This window comes from Amaranthus tricolor, chromosome 10 (assembly GCF_026212465.1).
Source record: "Amaranthus tricolor cultivar Red isolate AtriRed21 chromosome 10, ASM2621246v1, whole genome shotgun sequence".
Lineage (NCBI taxonomy): Eukaryota > Viridiplantae > Streptophyta > Magnoliopsida > Caryophyllales > Amaranthaceae > Amaranthus > Amaranthus tricolor.
In genome coordinates, this window is record NC_080056.1 from 8108108 (window position 1) to 8131655 (window position 23548).

A 23548-nucleotide genomic window follows, 5' to 3' on the forward strand; every position below is an offset into this window, starting at 1 on the left:
TTTTAAAGTTAATGTTTAACATTTATCTAATTCTCTTTCTTTTCTTTTATGTAACACCCAAATATCCTCCCGTCCTTTACGGTTTTGGTTTAGGGGTCGAAAATTTAAGGGTGTTAAACAATATGTCCAATTTTGTTACCTTAACTAGAGTTTTTGAGGGTATTTGTATGTATATGCTTTTTGTCTATTTTGAAAATGTAAAACTATTTTGTGAACCGATAATTGTGATTCAAATTGGGAATGATTGTAATCAGAGTTGACCTTCTCTTTGTACTAAGTCTTTGACTTATAATTGGACTGATTAAGACTTGTGCTTTGGGTCCAAAACATTAGCACTATACGCTGGAATAAAAATTTCAAAATGAACTTCAATGGTTGTATAACCTTATGTGGAAAATTTGTATAAAATTAAATTTTGTATAGATTTAGTTCGTATTATTTTAGTGTGCATTAACCAAATAATAGATAACCATATCTCAATATTTATACTTAATTGTACTTATCAAGTAAAAATACTAACTATTTTGATATCTTTTAAGATTAATCTACATTAAAATAGTAATGTGCCCTAAATCTATACAAGAATTTTTAAAAATTTAGAGGCTTTTTGTCCAAATCATTATCCAATCTAGTTTGGAGCATACCCTATGTCTTAATTAAAGGCTAGATTTATTCTTTAGATAGTAATACAAAATAATTTACATATATGGACACTACTAAAACTCATGTGTATCGTTGATGATACCTCTTATGTTGTTGCTCAATGATGAAGAAGGTTATAGTAATTTGAATGAGGCAGTAAAGAGGGTGAGTAGGAGCAAAAGAGAATGAGAGTAAAAGACTTTATTACTTAATTTTTTTGGAAAAAAATAGAGTAAAGTGATTACCTTAACCGGTTAAGGGTAAAAAGAGAGTCCGATGGGAAAATGAGATCAAACTTTGTATTCATCATCATCATCATCCAACCCAGTATATCTCGCTCTTAGAAAGCTAAGGCCAGGGTCTGGGGAGGGAAGGACGGCGGCAACTCATACCCATAAAGGAGAGCACGGCCAAAGGAGTACCCGACTCGAGAAAGATAAAGAGACGCGAAAAGCACGATTAAGACAACTTGAAGGCCCATAGACAGAAGGACCACTACAAAAGTGAACAAAAAACTAAAAAGAAAGGAAATGGTAAGGGTAAGGGGTTGAGGGTACTAAGAGGTCAAAGGACGGACATCAGTAGTCTAAGACGTGGATATGACGTCTCCAACTGCTCCTATCCCTAGTCAGGTCCGCAGAGAGGTTTAACTCGTGCAAGTCTACTCTTATTTGCTCATCCCAAGTTCGCTTTGGTCTACCTCAACTCCTCTTACCCTCTATTATAATGCTTTCTACCCTCCACACAGGGTAGTCGAAAGTCTTCCTCTGCACATGACCAAACCACCTTAATCTTTTCTCTCGCATTTTTCTAGATATAGGGGCTACCCCTAGTTTGTCCCTAAACTCTTGGTTCCTAATTCTATCCATCAAAGTGTGCCCACACATCCACCTCAGCATACGCATTTCTGTAGCTTCCATTTTATGTTCGAAAATCTTCTTTACAGGCCAACATTCGGTCCCATATAGCAAAGCAGGTCTAATTGCCGTTCGGTAGAATTTTTCTTTTAACTTGCTTGGGAAATTCCTATCACATAACACTGCGGTGGCTGCTCGCCACTTAAGCCAACCCGCCTGTATATGGTGCTTTATATCCCCGTCAATCTCCCTATCCCTTTGAATGATCGATCCCAAATATTTGTACCTGGTTGTACTCTTAACTACTGTATCATCAATAGACACCTCTATTTCATCTACCGGTGATGTCCCACTAAAGTCACATCGCAAATACTCGGTTTTCGTACGGCTGCCTTTACCTTTTAAAGCTTCCCTCCACTCATCCAATTTGTTACTAACCTCCTCTCTGGTTTCTGCTACCAGCATTATGTCGTCCGCAAAAATCATTCACCACGGCACCGTCTCCCAAATAGATTTAGAAATCTCTTCCATTATGACAGTAAAGATGAAAAGGCTTAGAGCCTATCCTTGATGTAGTCCTACTTTAACTGGAAACGGCTCTGTTATCCCTGCCGGTGTTTGAATGCTAGTCGAAACGCTGTCATACATATCCTGTATGACCTCAATATACACTGGAGAAATACCTCTAGCTTTGAGGCTATCCCAGATAACACGTCGTGGTATGCTATCATACGCTTTCTCCAAGTTAATGAACACCATATGCAGATCTTTCTTTCGCTCCCTATATTTCTCCATCAGTCTCCTCAAAAGATGGATTGTCTCAGTGGTTGACCTTCCTGGCATAAAACCAAATTGGTGCTCTCTAATCAACGTTTCCTGTCTAAGCTCCCCCCTATCACTCTTTCCCACAATTTCATTGTGTGGCTTAGAAGTTTGATACCTCTGTAGTTGACGCATACTTGCGCATCGCCTTTGTTCTTAAATAGAGGTACTAGTGTGCTATTCCTCCATTCCTCTGACATCTTATGTGTCCTCAAAATAGCATTAAAAAGGTTAGTCAACCAACGGATGCCCTCCTCTCCTAAACCCTTCCATACCTCAATCGGGATGTTATCTGGTCCGACTGCCTTTGTTCTCCCCATCTTTTTGAGTGCTTATCTTACTTCTCCCGTTGTAATATCCCTCACTGGTTCATATTCCAGTTGTCTTTGGACGTCAAAAAACTAATTATCCGCCTCCTTTGGTCCCCTCGACTTATTGAGCAGCTGGGATAAGTACTGGAGCCATCTCGTTTTGATCCCCTCTTGGCTCAGGAGAACTCATCCCTCCTCATCCTTGATGTATTTCACTGCCTCTAAGTCCTGCCGCTGTTTAGCCCTAGTCCTCGCCAACTTAAAAATTTGCTTCTCCCCCTCTTTGGTATCAAGCTTCCGGTATAAATCCTCATAACCACGATTTTTTTCCTCCGTTATCGCTTTCTTGGCCGCCCACTTTGCTTCTTTATAACTCACTCTCTTTTCAATCCTATCCTCCTCTTCCGTGCATATCATAAGTTCCTTAAATCTTTTGTTTTTATCCTTTATCTTCTTTTCCATCTCGTCGTTCCACCACCATGACTCTTTGAACACTTTTGGTTTACCCGACTCTATCCCCAAGGTCTCTTTTGCTACTTTTCTTGTAGTTTTTGCCATGTTCATCCACATCTCATTCGCATCCTCTGACTGGTTTGAAAAGCCCACAAAACTTATCTCGCTTGCTAAAGTTGTGACCTTATCTCCTTTAAGTCTCCTCCACATGATCTTTCCCTTGGACTTGACCTTCTTTTCTGTTATTTTCTTCCTCATCCTGAAAACCAGTACTAGAAGCCTGTGTTGGGTAGGCATCTCTGTACCCAACACCACCTTACAATCCAAGCATGAGGCCCGATCTCCCTTGCGCACTAAGAAATAATAAACTTGGGTTGCATGGCCACCGCTCTTATAAGTGGTCAAATGCTCCTCTTTCTTTCTAAAGATCGAGTTTGCTATGACCAAATCTTTTGCTAGCGCAAACTCCAGTAAATTCTCCCCACTCTCGTTCCTTGCCCCCAAACTAAACTCTCCATGAGCCGAGTTAAAGTTGCCTGCATCTCTGCCTATGTGTCTATTAAAGTCTCCTCCTAGAAAAACTTTCTTATCATCCGGGATAGTTCTCATGAGGTCTCCTAGGTTATCCCAGAACTCGCACTTCTCCTGCTCATCGAGCCCAACTTGGGGCCCGTACGCACTGACAACGGCTATAATCTCTTCCCCCACTACTATCCTAACTAACATAATCTTGTCACTACACCTCCTTACTTCAACCAATTGCTTTAGGATATCATTCGACACTAAGATGCCAACCTCGTTATGTTTGTCGTCCAAGCCTGTATACCACAACTTATATCCCTTTATACCTTTTGCTTTTTGCCCCTTCCACCTAGTCTCTTGAACACATGCTACATGGATTCTGTATTTAGAAAGTTCATTTGCCAACTCCAATGACTTGGCTTCCAGGGTACCTATGTTCCAAGTTCCCACTCTTAATTCTAGGTCCTGCTTACGCTGCCCCCCTTGACCCCCTCCCCTTGGACCTGACTTCAGGTGACCATGATGTCTTCCTAGTTCTATATTCAGTTACTACAGACTAATATAAAAGGTTACAAGCAAGTCATCAGCATAGAACAACACAGAAGACAGATAGCTAAAAGGAAAACTGAAAATAGATAAACAAAATGATGTAAGAGAGCTAGAACACTGGGGAACAGACCTTACGAAAGGTGTGAGGACACAAAACAAACAAAGACAGATCTTCCAACCCCAGCACACCAAACGGCATGCAAAGCAGCTAAATAAAACACTGAAGCAAGAGATGCACAAAGAAAACTTAAAGATGTAATATACGAGAGGTTAAAGGGGGGTATCACCTGCGCCTCGATATGATGGTTACCGATGTAGTAACGCCTACGATGTTTTCACCTTTACAGTGTTTGCTTTGCCTGACTTCCTCTTGCTCCTTCCTCTGTAAAATTACAGTAGTTGGAGAAGTGAGAATCACGTGGGAATCGCAGAGAAAATCGCCTGAAACTCGCTGAAGGATCGCGAAGAAAACACCTGAAAAACGCCTGAAAATCACGAAGAAATCGCCTGCAAGTCACCTGAAAAACGCAACGGTTATCTTGAAAAACGCTTGAACCTGCAAAAACCAAACAGGAAAAAAACAAAAATGGCAAAAACGAAGGTAGGCGACGAAGAAATCGCCTGAAGAAATCGTGAAGAAATCGCCTGAAATCGCCTGATTGAAAATAATTATTTTTTTACTTGAATCATCATCATCAAACTTTGTATTGTTCAGGGTTAATCGAAAGTTTGTATTATTGCAGAAAAATCGGTAGAATTTTGTATTATTCACGGTAATTTTTCCTTAAAAAAATAAAATTTTCAGAATAACATGCTAATTTATCATGTACTTTTTGATTTCATTGATTTAACAAAATTATAGTTTTCAAAAACGTAATAAATAATGTACTATAATTTCCACTTTTTTAATGAAATGAATTAATATAGTATAAGTATTTGTGCTAAAAAGACATATATATCAAATTATAGGGAAAGATTTTCATGATAAAATGACATCTGTACATTTTTAAGAGTGAATAATATAAGCATATTTTTTAATTAATAGTTAATTATAGATTATATAGATAATCATCATCATAATATCCATAGAAAAATATTAGGAGGGTATGAGGAGATAAATATAGATAATACTTTAATTTATATTATTTGATGATCATCATTGACAATTGAGTTACATACATAATTACATAATACTCCCTCCAATTCAGCACGTCTCATTTACTTTATACATTCTATTCAATGCACTTATTCAATCCTTAATATCTCTAATTATGCATTATTAAAAATTATGAAAAGTTGAAATGAATAATCCTTGCATTGAGACGAATCAAACAAGATCCCACATGACTATGTTTTAACTTGTAGATTAATAATAAAATACAAATTAAAAGTAAGAGATGAATAGTGTCCAAAAAACAAATAAAACGTTAGTGCTAAATTGAAGGTAGTATATATTAGCTTTACAATGTCGATAATTTGAATAATTTAATGTTATTTTTCCTCAATCCATTTCTTATTAATAGTTCATTTCTCATTATTATGTTTAGTTTACATTATTTAAAAGTCTAAAATTGAAAATAATTAAAACAAAAAAAAAAAGAAATTCCACGGGTAATCCTAGGGTGTTGGTTTTCCCACGTGGTAACCAAAATATTTTACAAATCCACGCGGTATTCCCGAAGTTTATCAAATTCTTTCTCCGTGACCTTTTTACACAGAAAATGTTTGTAAACGTCAATTACAAAGTTTAAATCTTGTTGTGCGCCTATTTATTCGTTTCACCAAATAAAATTGCATCATTTTCATAATTTGATAGTGGAAGAGAATTGAAAAAAAGTAGGGTTTGAATTTGGGGAAAAAAAGGTAATTTGGAAGAAAGATGATAGAGTTACGGTTAATGTTTTAGGGGAAATTTATGAAACTGATACAATTTGATATAGTGAAACGAATAAATAGACGTACGACAAGGTTTAAGCTTTGTAATTAACGTTTTCAAACGTTTTCTATGTAAAAAGGTCACGGAGAAAGAATTTGGTAAACCACAGGGTTACCGCGTGAATTTTTAAAAAGTTTTGGTTGCCACGTGAAAAACACAATACCTCAAGATTACCAAATAAAATAAAATAAAATAAAATAAAATAAAATAAAAATAATAGTTTACATTATTTGACAAGGAATAACGTATCAAAATTGGCAAGCAACTTCAAATAGGTTACTCTACTGTCTATCTGATCAAGCAGTTACAATTGAATAAGACAAAATTTGTCACAACTTACATGCACAAAAACTCATTAATCTATTTAATTATTAATTATTAATTATTAATTATTAATTATTAATTATTAATTATTAATTATTAATTATTTTGCACAAAGACAAGGTCTCTCTAATCATTATTCATATTTTTCTTAAACTCACTATCGACCTTTATTTTGTAAGACATGGAAAATCACTTATTATTACTTGTTCTGTCTTTTTTATTTAACAAAATATTACTCCATCTGTTTTGTTTTTCTTCTCGATTAATTTTTTCACAGTTTTTAAAGTAAATTTTAAGACTTAATATCTATAAATATCCATCATAAAAAATTATAAAAATATATAATAAAAAATATATATTAAGACAATCTAATGAGATATCACATGGACATATTTTATTATCTATCACTACAAAAAAAGACAACTTACCGACTAAAACCCACCGACTAACCCCAAACAGTTGAAAATTTCAACCTGTTTTTCCGATTGACATCGTTAGTCGGAATTTCCGACTAAATTGCTACTGAAAACAATTTTTGGTCGGAATTGTAAATTATAAAAAGGAAATTTATCACTTGTTATTTTCCAACGAAATTTCAACTGAATTTAGTCGGAAAATTACCGACCATTTTCCCACTAAAGTTCAGTCGGATTTGTAGTCGATAAACCAAAACTCCAGTTTTGCCTTTCCTGTATTGGGTTTTGTCGGTTTGCTCTTTCATTCATTTCCTTAATACTTAGTTGACCAAATTAATTTAGTTATAAGTATTCTTGTTTTTTGAAGTGTAGTTATAAGTTATGTATTGAGTTATAAGTTTACCAAATTTTCATTTTCTAAAAAGATCTTCATTTCCAAATACAAGTAATTAATTTTCATTTCCAAATTTTATCTAATTAATAGATGTAATTGATAGTTGATTTTTAAAAAATTTTAAAATTAAAGAAAATACAAATAATGAACATACTAATACTACTAATACATACTAATAATGCACAAATACGATACGACTAATAATAATAATAATAATAATAATAATGAGTAAAAATAAACAAATACGAATATTTATTTTATACTAATACAACTAATAATACGCTAATACGAGTAATAATATACAATGAACTAACAATATAATAATACAACTAATACTATACTAATTATATACTAATACGACTAATTACATACTAATACTACTAATAATACACTGATACGACTAATACTACACTAATACAACTAATATTATACTAATGGTACACTAATATGACTAATAATGCACTAATACGAGTAATAATATACTCCACTAATACTACACTATGACGACTAATACTGCACTACTACGACTAATGATATTGTAACACCCCGGCCCAACGTACCACTAGTTACTACTCATAGAGACTGAAGACTAGCCCCACAGACCAACACAAGTCTTTCCGGCGCACTTTGACCTCACTCATGCGCACTCGGGAAAACTTTCCAGGAGGTCACCCATCCTAAGATTGCTCCCCACCAACCACACTTAACTGTGGAGTTCCTAGTACATGGGCTCCCTAGAAAATAAGATGCACCTTGTTGATATGAGTAGTATATCAATCATTTTCAAATCATAATCTGGGGTATCACACTCACCCCTACTTAGGAATACAACATCTTCGTTGGACCGTAGTTGTAAGATCTTTTCCCTCGCTAGGTGCACTGAACACACAATCAGCCAAGGTCGCAGGGTTACTCTGATACCATTTGTAACACTCTAGCACAACGTACCACTAGTGACTACTCATGGAGACTGTAGACTGGCCCCACATATCAACATAAGTCTTTCCGGCGCACTTTAACCTCACTCATGCGCACCCGGGAAAACTTCCCAAGAGGTCATCCATCCTAAGATTGCTCCCCACCAGGCACGCTTAATTATGGAGTTCTTAGTACTTGGGCTCCCTAGAAAAGAAGATGCACTTTGTTAATATGAGTAGTCTATCAATCATTTTCAAATCTCAATCTGGGGTATCACAAATATACTAATACTACACTAATATGACTAAATATACATTAATACAACTAATAATATTTTAATACTACAATAATACAACAACTAATAATAATAATAACAATAATAATAATAATAATAATAATAATAATAATAATAATAATAATAATAATAATAATAATAATAATAATACACTAATGCGACTAATCCATACTAATAACATACTAATGATACACTAAAGCGATTAATAATAATAATAATATTAATAATAATAATAATAATAATTACGACTAATTACACTAATACAACTACTACGACTAATTACATTCTAATAATATATTAGTACTACACTAACACGACTTTTTTTTGAGTAAACATTAATACGACTAATAATGCACTAATACGAGTAGTAATATACTTATACAATTAATAATATAATAAAGATACACAAATACAACTAATATATTAACAAAGTGCATCTTCTTTTCTAGGGAGCCCATGCACCCTAAAGTTCGAGCTTTTAAAAAATAAATGAAAGTTCAAACCTTTAAAAGCAAATGAGCTAAAGTTCGTACCTTTAAAATCAAATTTTCCTTTACTAAATGTTTACAGTTTTTACTTTTCTTCCATCAAATTTATTAAAAATATTTAATAAAATAATATATTTACTATCGAAAATATCAATTTTTTTAATTTCCTTAAATATTCTTTTAGTAAACTTCATTAATGAATAGTGAATAGTGAAAGTAAGAGATTATTAAGCCGTCTCATTTTGAGACGGTGTTAATACAAAACTTGTGTTATAATAATGTGCTGGTGACTTATGTTGACGTAGATAAATCCGTCCATACAAAATATAAATTTTAAAAATGGGCAAATACATATCCTCTTGTGTTCTATCCATTGCAGTTGGCAATACCCACTTCGTCCTATTTATACCCCTTTTTGGATAACGTTTTTCGACTCCCATTTTTCCTTCTTTCTCTCTTTTGTCAAAACATTTTTCTCACTGAAACCCAGAAAATCAAACCTTTTTCTGCAATTCTAACCAATTCTTTAATTGTTTCAATTCAAAATCATCTAATGAAATCCAACCAGATTCTACAGAAAACCTCAAGTTTTTCTTTATGAAACACATTCGGCTGTTACGCCGTGTTCGTCTTGCTCAATCATTCTCTGTTGTTTTTCTTTACTGGTTTTACGTTTTCTCGTGAATTTACTAAACCCTAATTTCTAACCTTTTGTCAATTTATACCAAGTATTTAAAAATGTCGCAATCAAATGATACATACGATGTCAAAAACGTCGTCGTCCGACCAACAAAAAGCTCAGGAACATCTGAAGGAAGTAGCGATTTCGTAATGGATGAGAAAAAACGTCGGAGAATGGAATCGAATCGTGAATCGGCAAGAAGATCGAGGCAAAGGAAGCAACAACACCTTGACGAATTGTTGAAACAGGTGAGTGCATTAACGAGAGAAAACGAAGATATTGGGAAGAAAATCGATGAAGTTTCTGGAATTCTTTCGAAATTTGAAGCACAAAATAAGGTGTTGAATTCGGCTAAAGATGGTTTAGCTGCTAAATTGGATTCTCTTGAATCGTTGATTGAGGTTGGTAAGATTGTTGGAGGATCATCTAGTGGGGGTAATTATGATGATGTTAATTCTGATCCAATGATGAAGCCATGGCAATTACCTTGCCCCCCTTCTATGCCTATCTATGCTTCAACAAGCCTTGACAGATTCAAATTCTGATGAAGCTCTTGTATTTAGGATTAGTTTTAGGGTTTAATTATGTTATAATCTATGCAGGGTGCTGTTTTGTGCCGTTTTATGTTTGTTATCTTTAATGTATGTATTGAAGTAAAATGCTAATTGAAAGCTTTATGAGACGTTTATTTTTTCCTTTGGAAAATTCAAAATTAATAAATTTATTTTCTTTCCCAATCAAAATACAACTAATTATCAATTAAGTCAATATATATCTAAGTGTTAGAATTGGACTTTATAAATGAACCACAATTGAAAAATTCTTAAAAGCGATAATAGGGTGATTGTGGTTCATCATTTTTAGAATATTACTTTTATATCATTGATTAATGGAAAAATTCCTCCGAATAATTTAATATTTTAACTTTTTTACTAAAATAATTTTTTCTTCGTTTCAAATTACTTGCAACATTTTTCGTTTTTGGATGTTTTATATTGCTTGCAACATTATACTTTTTTGGAAAAAGCAAGTATATATTTCTCTATTTTTTCCCTACTTTATTCCATTCCTCACATATTAGTATCAACTTTAACCATGTGAAATGGGTAAAATCATCATTTTGCTTTGAAAAAAGTGTTTTTTTAAATATTGTGCAAAGTTGCTATATTGCAACTAAAACAGAACAGAGAAATTATTAACTATCGATTAATAATGAATAATACGATTTTTAAGAGATATTTGCTTATGAGTATGACATCCTTTGATTTGTTGGTAACTTGTAATTACATTAATTATTAAAAACAATTTTCGCCTTTTCCATGTGGTAGACAAACTTTTTTTAAATTCAAGTGGTGACTTTGACTTTCAAACTTTTCCATGCGGTAGACAAAAAAGTTTTTTTTTTTGTAAATTTTATGTTATTTTTATCCAACTTAATGACATTTTTTTAATAAAAAAAAAAACAAACTTCGTGAATTAACTTGTGATCACCTTAATTGACAATATATTTCGAAATTCAATTGAAATAAATACTTAATTTAACCAAAAATTTAACATTTTCCTAAATTTTTAAAAACAATTGTAAAAAGTTCGAAAAAATTCAAAGTCACGAAATGAATTACCCTAAAATTTATAAAACGTATTAAAAATAAAAAATATAGTGTGAGCGAGGAAGTTACAAAATTTTCAAAGTTGTACTTTTGATTAGATGATTTAAACAGGAATGTACGATAAATGAGGTGTGCGTTATTGATTAATTGGGTGTCACACCAAGGTTGGAAACTCACAGGTGAAGACGCCAGAGTTGGGTTGTCAAACAAAATGTTGGTACGCGGTGATTCGTTTCTAGACTTGATTTGGAAGTTGGATAACATCATTCAGAAAAGGAAAGGAGGGATAAGATTGAACTATTTTTAATTCTAACTGAATATAACAGTGGCCAATTTATTATTATTACTTTCTTCAACTTTTGACCTTGCAAATTGAATATTAATCCTATTTCATATTTTTAAAATATCTATTTAGATAATTTAGCAAGACTCACATTTTATTATTTTGAATTTTACTTTAATAGATATAGTCAAAATTTGAAAACCGAACTTAAATGAAAACTAACAGTAAAAATACTTTATCTGATTTAATTTGTTTGTTAAATTTTAACACATAATGCTTAAGGGTTGTAACAAAAAAAAAGTAATATTTTTGATTAAACAAATGGACGAGATATATTTTCTTTGTTCCATTAAATTTATTATATTTGACTTTTTATGCAATTTAATATGTTATTTTGTTCATTTATATGTTGAATTATACATATTTAAAAATTACAAAAAATTTAATATTATGAAAGTATAATATTAGACAATTCAAACAAGATTCCACTTGACTATATTTTTACTTATACAATAGCCGCAATATATAAAATAAGCTTAAACGATGAATAATGCACATAACCAAAATATAGCACGTATTTGAGAATGGAAAAAATAAGAAACAGTGCACAATTCACAATGTTAGATGAGTTCTCGTGAAACTCTCTAACTCCTGTGATTTCTCATTGCTTGTTGTGGCCTTGTGGGTGATTTGCTTGTTACTCCATCGATCTATCGAATTTGATCTATTGTTTATATTAGTCTGTCCTATAAAATTTATAAAATTTTTACATTTGATCATAATATTTAATTTTTCTTTGATATCCTTAAGTTTATCTTACTTTTCATCACATCCACACGTTTCTTCCACTTCTCCATAAAATATACTTTTCACCGCCTTTTTCTCTCTTGCCTTGATTTGCTTATAAAATATTTGATGGGACAGAGGGAGGAATTCAATGGGGAAATATAGCAGGCAATGCCATGTCTAGAAGCAGAAGGAACTAATTAATGATTAATGAAACTAATGACAGAAGCAGCGATAGGTTGGGCTAATGTGCTCACTGCTCAGAGCCAGCCATAAGCAGGAGCAGCCGGAGCTCCTGCTCAGGGCCTCTGATTTTCTGTTTATAATGTAGTAATGCAATTATAGATAATTAGTAGTGTCCCAATGGCAAAGCTAATAACATGTTGTATATATATTTTTAATTTCCTCTTATCTACATTTCTTTTCCTTTTCTTAGCTAGTCTTTTACATACTAAATATTAATATTTTTGGTCAATTTCTATTTATAATTTTAATATTTTTTTCATTTGTTTCAATTCTAGCCCAATTATTAGTGTTAAGTTTTTTTAGCTAATGTTTAGGACTCGATTTTAGAAAGCTCTTAATTTTTTATGAGGTCATAATTTTTGTTTATGTATACAAAGTACCCATTTTTTTTATATTCTTGTAAATTTAAGCAATAGAAAATAATTTAATTACTTCACTTGATTATTTGTTATTCTCGATATATCTTAGATTTTTTTTGTCCAATTGTAGGATTAAATTACATACTTGAGTAGTTTATCGCTTTTTGCTAATGTTTCGGTTGTTGGTGGCTACTTGTTTTCTAATCTTTCTTAAAGTTATGGCTGGTAGGGCGATAGTATACTAGTGAATATTGTACAACATTTTTTATATTTTCAAGTGAGAAACATTTAATATAAGTATCGGATAATTAGTGTTGTCGTTTTTTTTGTATATTTCTCTATTAACTAGTTTACTTGTACAAATTAGAACTGTCCTTTGAAAAATATAATATATTATTAACTATCACTAAAAAAAATAATCAGACACATGTTCATCTTTTAAGGGCCCACAAATTAATTTCACACAAAGGCCGCTAAAATGTCCAAAACGGCCCAGGCCCTGCTCTAACAAAATGTGCAACATCATGTAGAGTTCTTTTTTTCTTCTTAGAGGGCATTGTTGTAAACTGAAACTACTTAATTCTAGGTACTCCTAAATTGTATTCAATTAAGCTTAACCAAGGTTTCCCAAATCCATTTCAAAGCTAAAATTAGTTTTGAATTCATATAAAATCTATGAAGTTCAATGATATAAGTTCCATATGATTAAATAGGAAAGTCAAATTTGTGTCATTTTTATACTTTTAAATATAAGTATTTAGTAAAAATTAATTTTAATAAGAATCGGCAAAAATAGTTACAATCAGTAAAAACTAGTTCCATTAAGTACAAATTAGTTACAGTCAATACAACTCAATTATACTTCATAATTAAAAATTAGTTTCAATCAATAAAAATCAATTGAATTCGAAAAATTCAAGTGAACTTAACAGGTCCTTAGTGCACACTAATTTTATTATGCATGACTCCTCACTCTCCACTCTAGCAACTAACCTACACCCTTTTCTCACCACTGACATAACTATACTCCTTACATTCCAGTCTACTAACCTACACCAAATCCATACAAGAATTTCTGGTTATGTTTATATATCTGTAGTTCATGGACCTTAAAATGTTGTATTTACGTGTGTAAAGAAAATTTTAACGGTCCGTTTGGTTAGTGGTAGTAAATGGCGGTAATGAAAATGATTTATAGTGTAAAATTTCATCAAAAGTTCTAAATCATTCCCATAGTAATGAAACTTTGATCACAAAAAAATTTTTTTGTTCACAAATTTTCATTACCACCTAATATCACATTTCCCAATGGTAATGCATTGGACTGAAATTTATGAAGAAAAATAAGATGATTGAAGTTGGACAAGCATGGGCATCAAAATAGCAATAGATTTTTCAACCAAAATTACACTAATTTTTATTCCTATTACTACCCTTTAATACCACCTACCAAACAGGTCATAAGAGTAATGATATTCATATTCCTCTTTTTAACTTTTGTGGGAATTGTCTATTGGAGTATCACTTGTACAAGAGAATCATATATTGAGCACGTACAGGTACATACGTACTTCAGTAAAGAAACGTTGGATCTAAATACTGATCTCTATATATGAATAATTTGGTGCAGTTGCTAACTGCTTATATCCTCAAAATTTTCTCAGTAAAATCCTATATGACTAATGACACGGGTGAAATGTACACCTCATGTAACAGGTATCTAAGCCATAATGGGTATACCAGCTAGCCATAGTGGGTGGGGATGAATTTGAATGTATACATGGGTGAACAGTCATGGATATGAAAATTTTACCCGCCATGGCGTCATGGGAGATGGGTAGGTGGTGTGTGGAATTTTAGGTGGGAAACGGAATGGAGGGCATATTGCATCCATCTGCCCATTTTGTCATCCCTACAGGTATCTTCAAAGAAAGTAGTGAGCGACTACCGTGTTGACGATTTCTACAACATATCTTAAACCCAAAATCTTTTGCAATGCGACATTTTAACCATCTAGCATCATACCTCTTAATCATTAAACACAACGTATTTCACTCGATGAACATTTAACACAATTACACAATTCTGTCAACCCGATAACGTATGTTAAGTTAAAAGATTTTAACACTTTCCAACATTCAAGAATAGAGGAAAAGAAAAAGAACAAAAACTAGCATACATTAGTACACAATATGTATAAGCTTCTAATTGATCCGTCCCTCACTCATATTCCAAAACTCGACTTCTAATTCGAGAACTCGTAAAAGCATTGCCTCGGTTTTGACGAGCACATCATCTGACGCCTTTGACAAACATCGGTTAGCAATCTTCCGAAGGGAGTCACAGTACAGTCCAAACCCTTCATTACCCCATCTCTCACAAGCCTGTCGGAATTCTGAAGCAGTTTTCGCATCAGCTTCAAGACAGTGAGCAAAGCTAAGCTGATAAACAGCTTCTATTGCCCAGAAGGCTGTGATTGCCACTGTGTAGTCGATATCTGGTTGCATCAGGCTTTCCAAAAACCTGAACATTGAGCAAATTACGTCTAATTATAAAGATGCAAAGCAACTCGAAATTAGAGGTGTTCAACGGGGCGGATCGGGTTGGTGGGGGTTATGTCAAATTTAAACGGGTTGGGATGGGTCAAAGCCCATCTAAACTTAACCCACTTTGACCCGTTTTTAAAAAGTTCATATAATAGTTTTTTTCTACTTTATAGCCTGTTGAGTCGACCCACTTATGTATGTAATAATATAATATAAAATATTGTCCCAACCATTTCCTATAATTATCCGACCCAGCGTTTTACACCAAGGCACGTTAATGGCCCGACCAGTTATTGACCCTACCCGCTAATGACCCATCAAAATGTGACCTGAACCTTAACCCGTTGGGTCGACCTGCGCCCGCTAAACACCTCTATTCGAAATGTAAATCTTCTCATGATTGCATCTTAAACATAGAACTAAACAATTCTATCGTTCTGAATCAGTGTAACATAATTCGTTAACTAAATTGCCTTTTGAATTCGTGATTCGCTCAAGTTTGTCTAAGAATAGTCCAAAACCGACCATAATTCCCTTTTTCGGATTCGCAATTCGCGAAGAGATTAGCGAATGATGTGACATTGTTCTGAATGTCACGAGAAATCTCAATTCATTGACTAGTTTCGGTACAGAAACCTTTACAAGTTTACCTGCAGTAGTGCTGATTTGTTTTCTGAGGAGCGATGGCAGGAAGCTCGACATCCCATTTCGCAGCTTCTTTTTTGAACCAATCAATTTCATCATTCAGAGAAGCCATGCCAGCCAGAATTACCTCCATATCTGATTCATCATCTGATTCCTTACAAGCTTTTTGCAGCACACTTGCAACAAATGGAACAAATCTTCTTACAAATATGTAATCCTGACCCTGTATTTGTACCAAAGAAAGTAGCAAAGATTACCATTGTTTGTGTTATAGCATAAACACAGATCCACCACTGTAGTCCATAAAACTTGGCAATAAAAATTGGTGAAAGAAGTGTGACTTGAGTCTTGTGTTAATTAGTCATATGTTTGATGACAATTAAAGTGTAAAAGAATTATGACTTAAAGGTTAGAAGTAACAAAGTGATTATTAGACCTTAAGCATAGATGATTGGTAAAGCATACTCCAAGTCATGAAGAAGTACACACTCCCATTGTGTGCATAAAACAAGAGTATGGAGTATTTCACATGGGTTGCCATTGATAAATAAGGCAATATAGTACACACACAATCTAGATGAAGCTATGGGAGACCATAGGGGACCTCGGAGACCGTGCAACAGCCGGAAAAAGGGGCATTAGAAGGCTGCAGCTTGTTGTCCTGTACATTTTGCATGCTGCTGTTTTGTTTTATGTTCTGACCAATGCTGCCCCATTTGTCTCTCCTTGCCTATTTATATGTGTAATGTTGTATGTATTATGTAGAGAGCCAAGCTACAAGGTCAATCGTATTTATGTGAAGTTACGAATAATATTAGCTACTCAAGGTTAATCGTAAACAACCTTTATGTTATCACAAAGATCATGCTTGTATTGGAGTAAATATTTACGAGAGAAATAAAAAACTAAGAAAATAAAGCTATTAGAGTCAAAAATTAAGCTAATATAGTTGTTGTTGAGGGTAAGAAAAGGTTGTAAAGTGATGAAGAAGATGGAACAGAGAAATTAGTCCCCTCATTTCAGGTTAATTATTTAACCTAGTGAGATGAAGGTGATTCCCTCCTTCTCCCCCAAAATAAGGATAAGCATCTCCCTTTTCCTTCATCTTTCTCATACCATTATATTTTCTATTATTTACCTTATTCCTTCATCTTTCTCATACCATTATATTTTCTATTCTTTACCTTACCTTTAAAACTCACTTCTACTAACATGCAATTCTATAGCTTGACTTGTATTTCCCCTTAAATATTTATTCCAATACAAGCATAGCATAGAAAAGATAACAAGGTGTTTGGCAAAATGGCTTATTAAACAAGTTTAGCTTATTTTGAAACAAATAGAGGGTTGAGTGGTCAAACCAATCAATGCTAATGTTTGGTAAACTAACTGGTTGAAATAGCTTATTCATATGAATAAACTGTTTTTGAATAAGCTGTTTTTTGAATAAGCTGTTTATAGTAGTGGGTTCAAAATCTGCTGGTCAAACCAACTAGTCAAATCAACCACTGTAATCAGTTATCAGCAAAACAGTATTAGCCGTTGCCAAATACCCCCAACATTGAATACATCCAACCCCACAAATCTAGGAGTCATTTACTGGTTCGGGGTAATGAAACGTTATTGTTTTACTATAGCCCAATGGTGAATCTTCCACTAAAATTTCAAGGAGACCATCTAATGGGATTGCATCAAAATTCAAAGGGGCTTCACTACATGAGTTACTCTCAAAGGTTATTTTTTCAACATATTTTATGTTCAAAAATAAACAAGATTACACCCATCATCACAAATAAATAAATAAATAAATAAATAAATAATGATCAACTTTCCTATGATGTTGACACATTCTTAATTAACAAGATTACACCCATCATCAAATACATAGCAAATTCAAATTTCAACAGAATGTCTGATAATAACAAATAGTGCCAAATTTTTATAAGATTAAACCAATTAAAACCCAATATAGCTCCCAAAAAACTACGATCATATCAATTTTAATCATAACCGTCATTAACCCCATTAATGCGATTAGAAGAAAGGAGAAATTACCAGCCAGCGCTTGAAAGAGGAGAAATCAACAGTACCCTCACGAATGGATTGAATAAAGGCGTGACGAATTGCTGCTTGGTAAACTGAATCGTGGTTTTTGAGCCATGTTTCTATGGTTTTCATCTTATCTTTCGATTCATCCATTTGACTTTTTCTTTCTCTGCTCTTCCTTCAACTCTGAATCCGAGCATATGAATATGATGTTTTTAATTTTTAGCCGACTTGTTTGAGGGTTTACAAATATAATGTTTTCGTTTCCATCAAAAACACAATACCCTTCCATTCGAATGTCTTAGCTTTGTTTTATTTGGGCACAAAGTTTAAGGGTGTTTGGTTCATACTTTTGGCTAAGTTTTTTGTTGACTTTTGGCTTTTGATTTTTAATTTGTTGGTTAGTTAAACAGCAAAAAAAATTGTTTGGTCGATGATTTTTAAAGCAGCTGAAAAGCTAGCTTTTAAGCCAAAATGAAATTGTTGTTCCAACAAGCTTTTTTGGTTGATTTTTTTTGCTTGTTGGCCCACTTTTTCTCTAATAAACAGCTAACAACTAATATTTAAATTTACCAAATATTTCCACAAACGATTGGCTTTTTCAGCTAACTTAAAAGCTAACAAAAAATAGCCAACATTTACAGCTGATTAAACAAGCCAACAAAAAAGTCACTCGCCAACAACTATTTGCCAAACACCCCCTAAGAAAGCGAAGAGTGTCACTGTAAAGGAATACATAATTTGCTAAATTATCAGTAAATGACAAAAAAAAAGTAGAGGAGATCACTTTAATAAGGTAAAATAAGGATAATATTGTAAAAAACCTAACAAATAAGAAAATGGTACAAAATAAATGAAATAGACAAATAAAAAAATAGGACAAAGTTATTGAAATGGAGAGAATATAAGATTTTTGTTAAATTTTTAGTTGATCGGACAATTCAAATATTTATGAAAATATTTGGTAAATTATGTATTGGTTGTTGACGGTTTATTATAAATTAATTTTTCAAAAAGTCAACTTTCAACAAATTGAAAAGTCATTTATCAACAAGATTTCTGGCTTTTTGAACGACAAATAGTCCAAGATCAACCATAATGGCAACCAAAAGGCCTTTGCCACACACTCCTATATCTATTTAATGAACTGGTAATTAATACTAAATTTTAGTTTGTCGATTTTATGAAGGAAAGAATTGTTATGTACAATCTATCTATAATCTATATCTATAAAGACTACTAATGAAGAAACGAGATTGACACATGTTAGACTCTTATTCAATATTTTTCCGCTCAATTATGCTGACATGGCAGCTGCTTATTTATTGAAAATCATTTCCTAAAATACTAGAATTTATTTAAGGTGCAGAATAAGATTTGGACAACTTTATTATTTTCCAATATGATTCCTATATTATTTTCCAATATGATTCCTATATTATTTTCAAAATAAAAGAAAATAATATTTTAATATAGCAAAATTATATTCCAAATTTGTTTAATAACTGTAGAATAATATTGTTCCTAAATTCATAGACCAGTGTAAATTTTTGAATAATATTGTGAAATCTGTAGAATAATGTAACTAAAATGTTAATCAATACTCCCTTCGTTCTTTTTTTATCTTCCATTTTGGGTTTTTCACACATATCAAGGAAGATAGAATCTTTGGGTTGTAGTGGGTATCATTTTAATTAAATAGTAGTGTGAAATAATAATTATATTGGAAGTATGAGGTTGTAGTGGGTATTATTTTAATTAAATAGTAGTGTGAAGTAATGATTGTATTGAAAGTATGAGAGAGAAAATAATTATAAATAAAAGAAAAAGGGGTACATTAAAAGAAAATTGGGGGTTTTAAGGGGTAAAAGTGGGATAAAAACTTTCTAAAAATAGAAAGTATTCTAAAGTGGAAGAACTTATGAAATTACCCGTTATAGTAAGGTGGAAGAACTTAAAAGAACGGAGGGAGTATCATTAATTTGGTTAGTATGTTAAAAATGATACATGATACAATATACTGATAAAGAGACGATTATGACACATATCGACTTTATAATAAAAATTTTCTCACTCTTTTCGTTTTGTTATTAGGAAAATATTTTTTAACATATCATGTAATATCTTTCTGATTAAATTTGTTTGATTGATTAATTACAAAAGATTTTAAAACTTTACCTTCTTTACTACTAATTTTTTGGCATATACAATCATCTAAAATATGTAATATCTTTTAATTACAATGGATAATTATCGAATAACATATTAATTATTAATGAAAATTTTTAATTTTCATTAAAATAAATTTGTAATAAATTAAGAAAAGAAAATAATTTTTTAACTTTTTCATAGATAATCTTGTATATTACTTACATGGCTATATTAAAAAACTGCACAAATTAAATAAATTACACATTAATTATTTAAGTAAATAATAATTAATAATTAGGATAAGATATCGGTGAAATAAATTTCAAATGATAAATTTCAAATGATAATAATTAACATAAATACTTGAATTAAGTTATATGTTAATTATTATAGTAAAAAATATGTTCTTTAGGCTTAAAATATATTTTAAGATTTTACAAAGACATTGAACATTTAAATTATTTTTATAATATTTTTTACGTGTAGGAATTTTCTATTATTTTATGTAATTACTTATAAAATATACTCTCTCTTATTCATCTTAAGTGTCTCATTTCCTAATTTGGTCAATTCACCTTAAATGCCTTATTTCTATTTTGGGTATGTTACCTTTACTATTTTACCCCTACTAAACTTAGCATTTTCACACCTTTACACCCACTAACCCCACTCTACCTCTATAAAAATTTAAAAACACTATACTTTTTTCTTTCACATGTGGTCTCATTTGACCACCTTAAATTATTCTTAATTAAAAATTATAAAAAGTTGATATTAATAGATCCCACATGACTATATTTTAACTTATAGATTAAGAGTAAAATACAAATTAAGAGTGATAAGTAAATAGTGCTAAAAATTAAATGAGACATTTAGACTGAATAGGAGGTAGTATTATATACTATATTTTTACATCAATCAATGCATAATCATATAAATCAGAATAATATTCTAGAATGGAAAGCTGATAATTTATTATTTACCATATAATACATCAATCAAGAACTAATAATAGAAATTAGTAGTTCATCAATATATTAAAATCCTAATCAATATTTATTGCTTAATTTAGAGTGTATGATTGCTTAATTTAGTGCAAAATTAAACAGATTGGAAAAAATATCGCCAAGTTGGTATACATATCCAATAAAATCAATCCATTTGGTCAGATTATTGTGATAATGACATTTGTCTTTTACAAACTTTTTAATAGGTTGTATAATGATTAGAAAAAATGTCGCCAAGTAGGTATACATATCTAATAAAATCAATTCATTTGGCAGGATTATTCTGAGAATGACATTTATTATTTTACAGTCTTTTCAATAGGTTGTATATGATGATATGATAGACAATTCTTGTGGGTTGTATTTTTTTAAGCTTATAAAAGTTTAGTACAAATAGAGCACCAAAGAAAGGAAATACACTTTACGAACTTTATATATATAGATAAACATTCATTGCTATATGAGAGTCAGGGTGCAAGTACCGCACTTTCTCCAAATAAGATACAAAATTCAATTCTTATTTAACTTTTTTTTTTTCTCAGTCTACCATATGATTACATAAAGTTCTCCATTTCATTAGGTATACTATAAGGTATCCAAACAAGATCATTTGATGGAAGAAAATGACAAATAGGAGAATCCCCTGGCTTAAACCCTAAAACATGAAACCCAACATAATTAGGATCCCAATTAGAAGTATTCATATGACAATTTGCAATGGCATCCACATATGCTCCATCTTCACCCAATAATGATATTTTAAACACTTGATCCTTTGACTTTTGTACATGACATTTAAATACTGCATAAGGATATATTAACATGTGACATGGTACCATTTTAGGACTTGGTACTTGCTTAGGTTGTTTCACTATGACATAATTTTGCAATAGTTTGGATGATTTTGGTAGTGAGCTTGTACTCAACACCTTAAAAAATCGGTCATTATTATTACTGTTACTATTACTATTACTATTATTAAAGATTTTACGAACGAAATCAAGCATAGACTCTTTGGACGTAATACATATGTTAAATTCTCCTTCTGCTTTCATTTCACATAGTTTTAACGTGTATTCCATTGCTTTAGCTTGTCGAGATTCTAGAGGGATGTCGAAAAACTCGAGAAGAAACTCGAGTTTTTGAGACGAGAAAGGGATTAAATCTGCCTTTGCCTTAGGAAGAAATTGTGGGATTTGTGAAGGAAATGCACCTCCAAAGTAAATTGGCATCTTTTTCCCAAGTTTGAGATCATTGTAATGGAAGAAAACTTGGTCTGCTTCCTCCAACTGAATTGATGTTGATAAAGACTTCTCTGCTTTAGCATTCATCATGAACTGCATGCAAGAACGTTATTTCCTTTAAATTTATCAAATTCTCAATAAAATCTACAACATTTGATAAAGTAATGGAAAGTGTCGAAAATAATCTAATATTTCGCCTATCATCTGCGAATAATCATACTTTTGAATTATTATCTAATAATTCAATCTTTGTTATATATTTACTCTCAGCATACCTAGTAATCTGATTAGAATGACTGAATCATCGATGATAGCACCACCTCTTGAACTACCACAACCCCACTCCTCCCCTTCCATACCGAATATGCTAGAAGCAAATGCTGTGAAAGTTTGGATTATTGTCGAAGTTTTATAAAAGTAATTTAATTATTATTTATTAATTAATTACATGCTAAGTATAATATAATTTTACCAATAGTTTGAAATTATAATACTACTTAATTTTACTCATTGAAAAATAAAATGAGAAGAGGGTAAGGATAGAATTACCATTAAAAGCAAGAGGTGAAAAGCCAAACATGGAAACCCAGATTTTAGTAGCATTTTGAAGTTGGTTGAAATCTGCTAAGTTGCTTCATTTAAGTTTTTATTATAACTTAGAAGGCATGCATCATCATTATCTAATAGTGTCCCACATTGAATAGTGTAGTAGACAATATTGCCTTAAAGGGTCCATTAAATGATAAAAACAAAGGATTTAAAGCAAATAATGAATTAGTATGATTTTTTATTGAAATTTAAAGGATCAATAATTTTTTTGTTGATTTTTATGATATATAAGTGATATATGGTGTGGTCATTTCATAATTTTGGAAGTTTCTTTGATGAATTTTCCATTATTGGGGGAGGCTATCAACCATAGTATTAATTCATTTGGATGTTTGGGCGGATTTTAGATATAATATTTTAAATTAAATTAATCTTAATTTTTAAGTATATGTAATATCTTAAAAATC

General features: G+C 31.8%; 3 protein-coding genes across 3 annotated transcripts; 1 reads left to right on the forward strand and 2 right to left on the reverse strand.

The window, feature by feature from the left end:
• The first annotated feature begins 9319 nt into the window (after positions 1-9319).
• LOC130825205 (bZIP transcription factor 53-like) lies at positions 9320-10346 on the forward strand. The gene has a single exon (XM_057690321.1). It carries the CDS (start codon positions 9666-9668, stop codon positions 10152-10154), a length of 489 nt encoding a protein of 162 aa, XP_057546304.1. The 5' UTR covers positions 9320-9665; the 3' UTR covers positions 10155-10346.
• Positions 10347-14646: 4300 nt separating this feature from the next.
• Positions 14647-18409, reverse strand: LOC130825206 (bifunctional TENA-E protein). Its single transcript, XM_057690322.1, has 3 exons — positions 18140-18409; positions 16090-16307; positions 14647-15416 (listed from the first exon to the last, which is right to left on the reverse strand). The coding sequence occupies exons 1-3, from the start codon at positions 18281-18283 to the stop codon at positions 15098-15100; spliced, it is 681 nt and encodes a 226-aa protein (XP_057546305.1). The 5' UTR covers positions 18284-18409; the 3' UTR covers positions 14647-15097.
• A 3238-nt stretch (positions 18410-21647) lies between these two features.
• On the reverse strand, positions 21648-23142 carry LOC130825207 (BURP domain-containing protein BNM2A-like). The gene is made up of 2 exons (XM_057690323.1): positions 23082-23142; positions 21648-22625 (listed from the first exon to the last, which is right to left on the reverse strand). The coding sequence occupies exons 1-2, from the start codon at positions 23133-23135 to the stop codon at positions 21843-21845; spliced, it is 837 nt and encodes a 278-aa protein (XP_057546306.1). The 5' UTR covers positions 23136-23142; the 3' UTR covers positions 21648-21842.
• Positions 23143-23548: the final 406 nt, after the last annotated feature.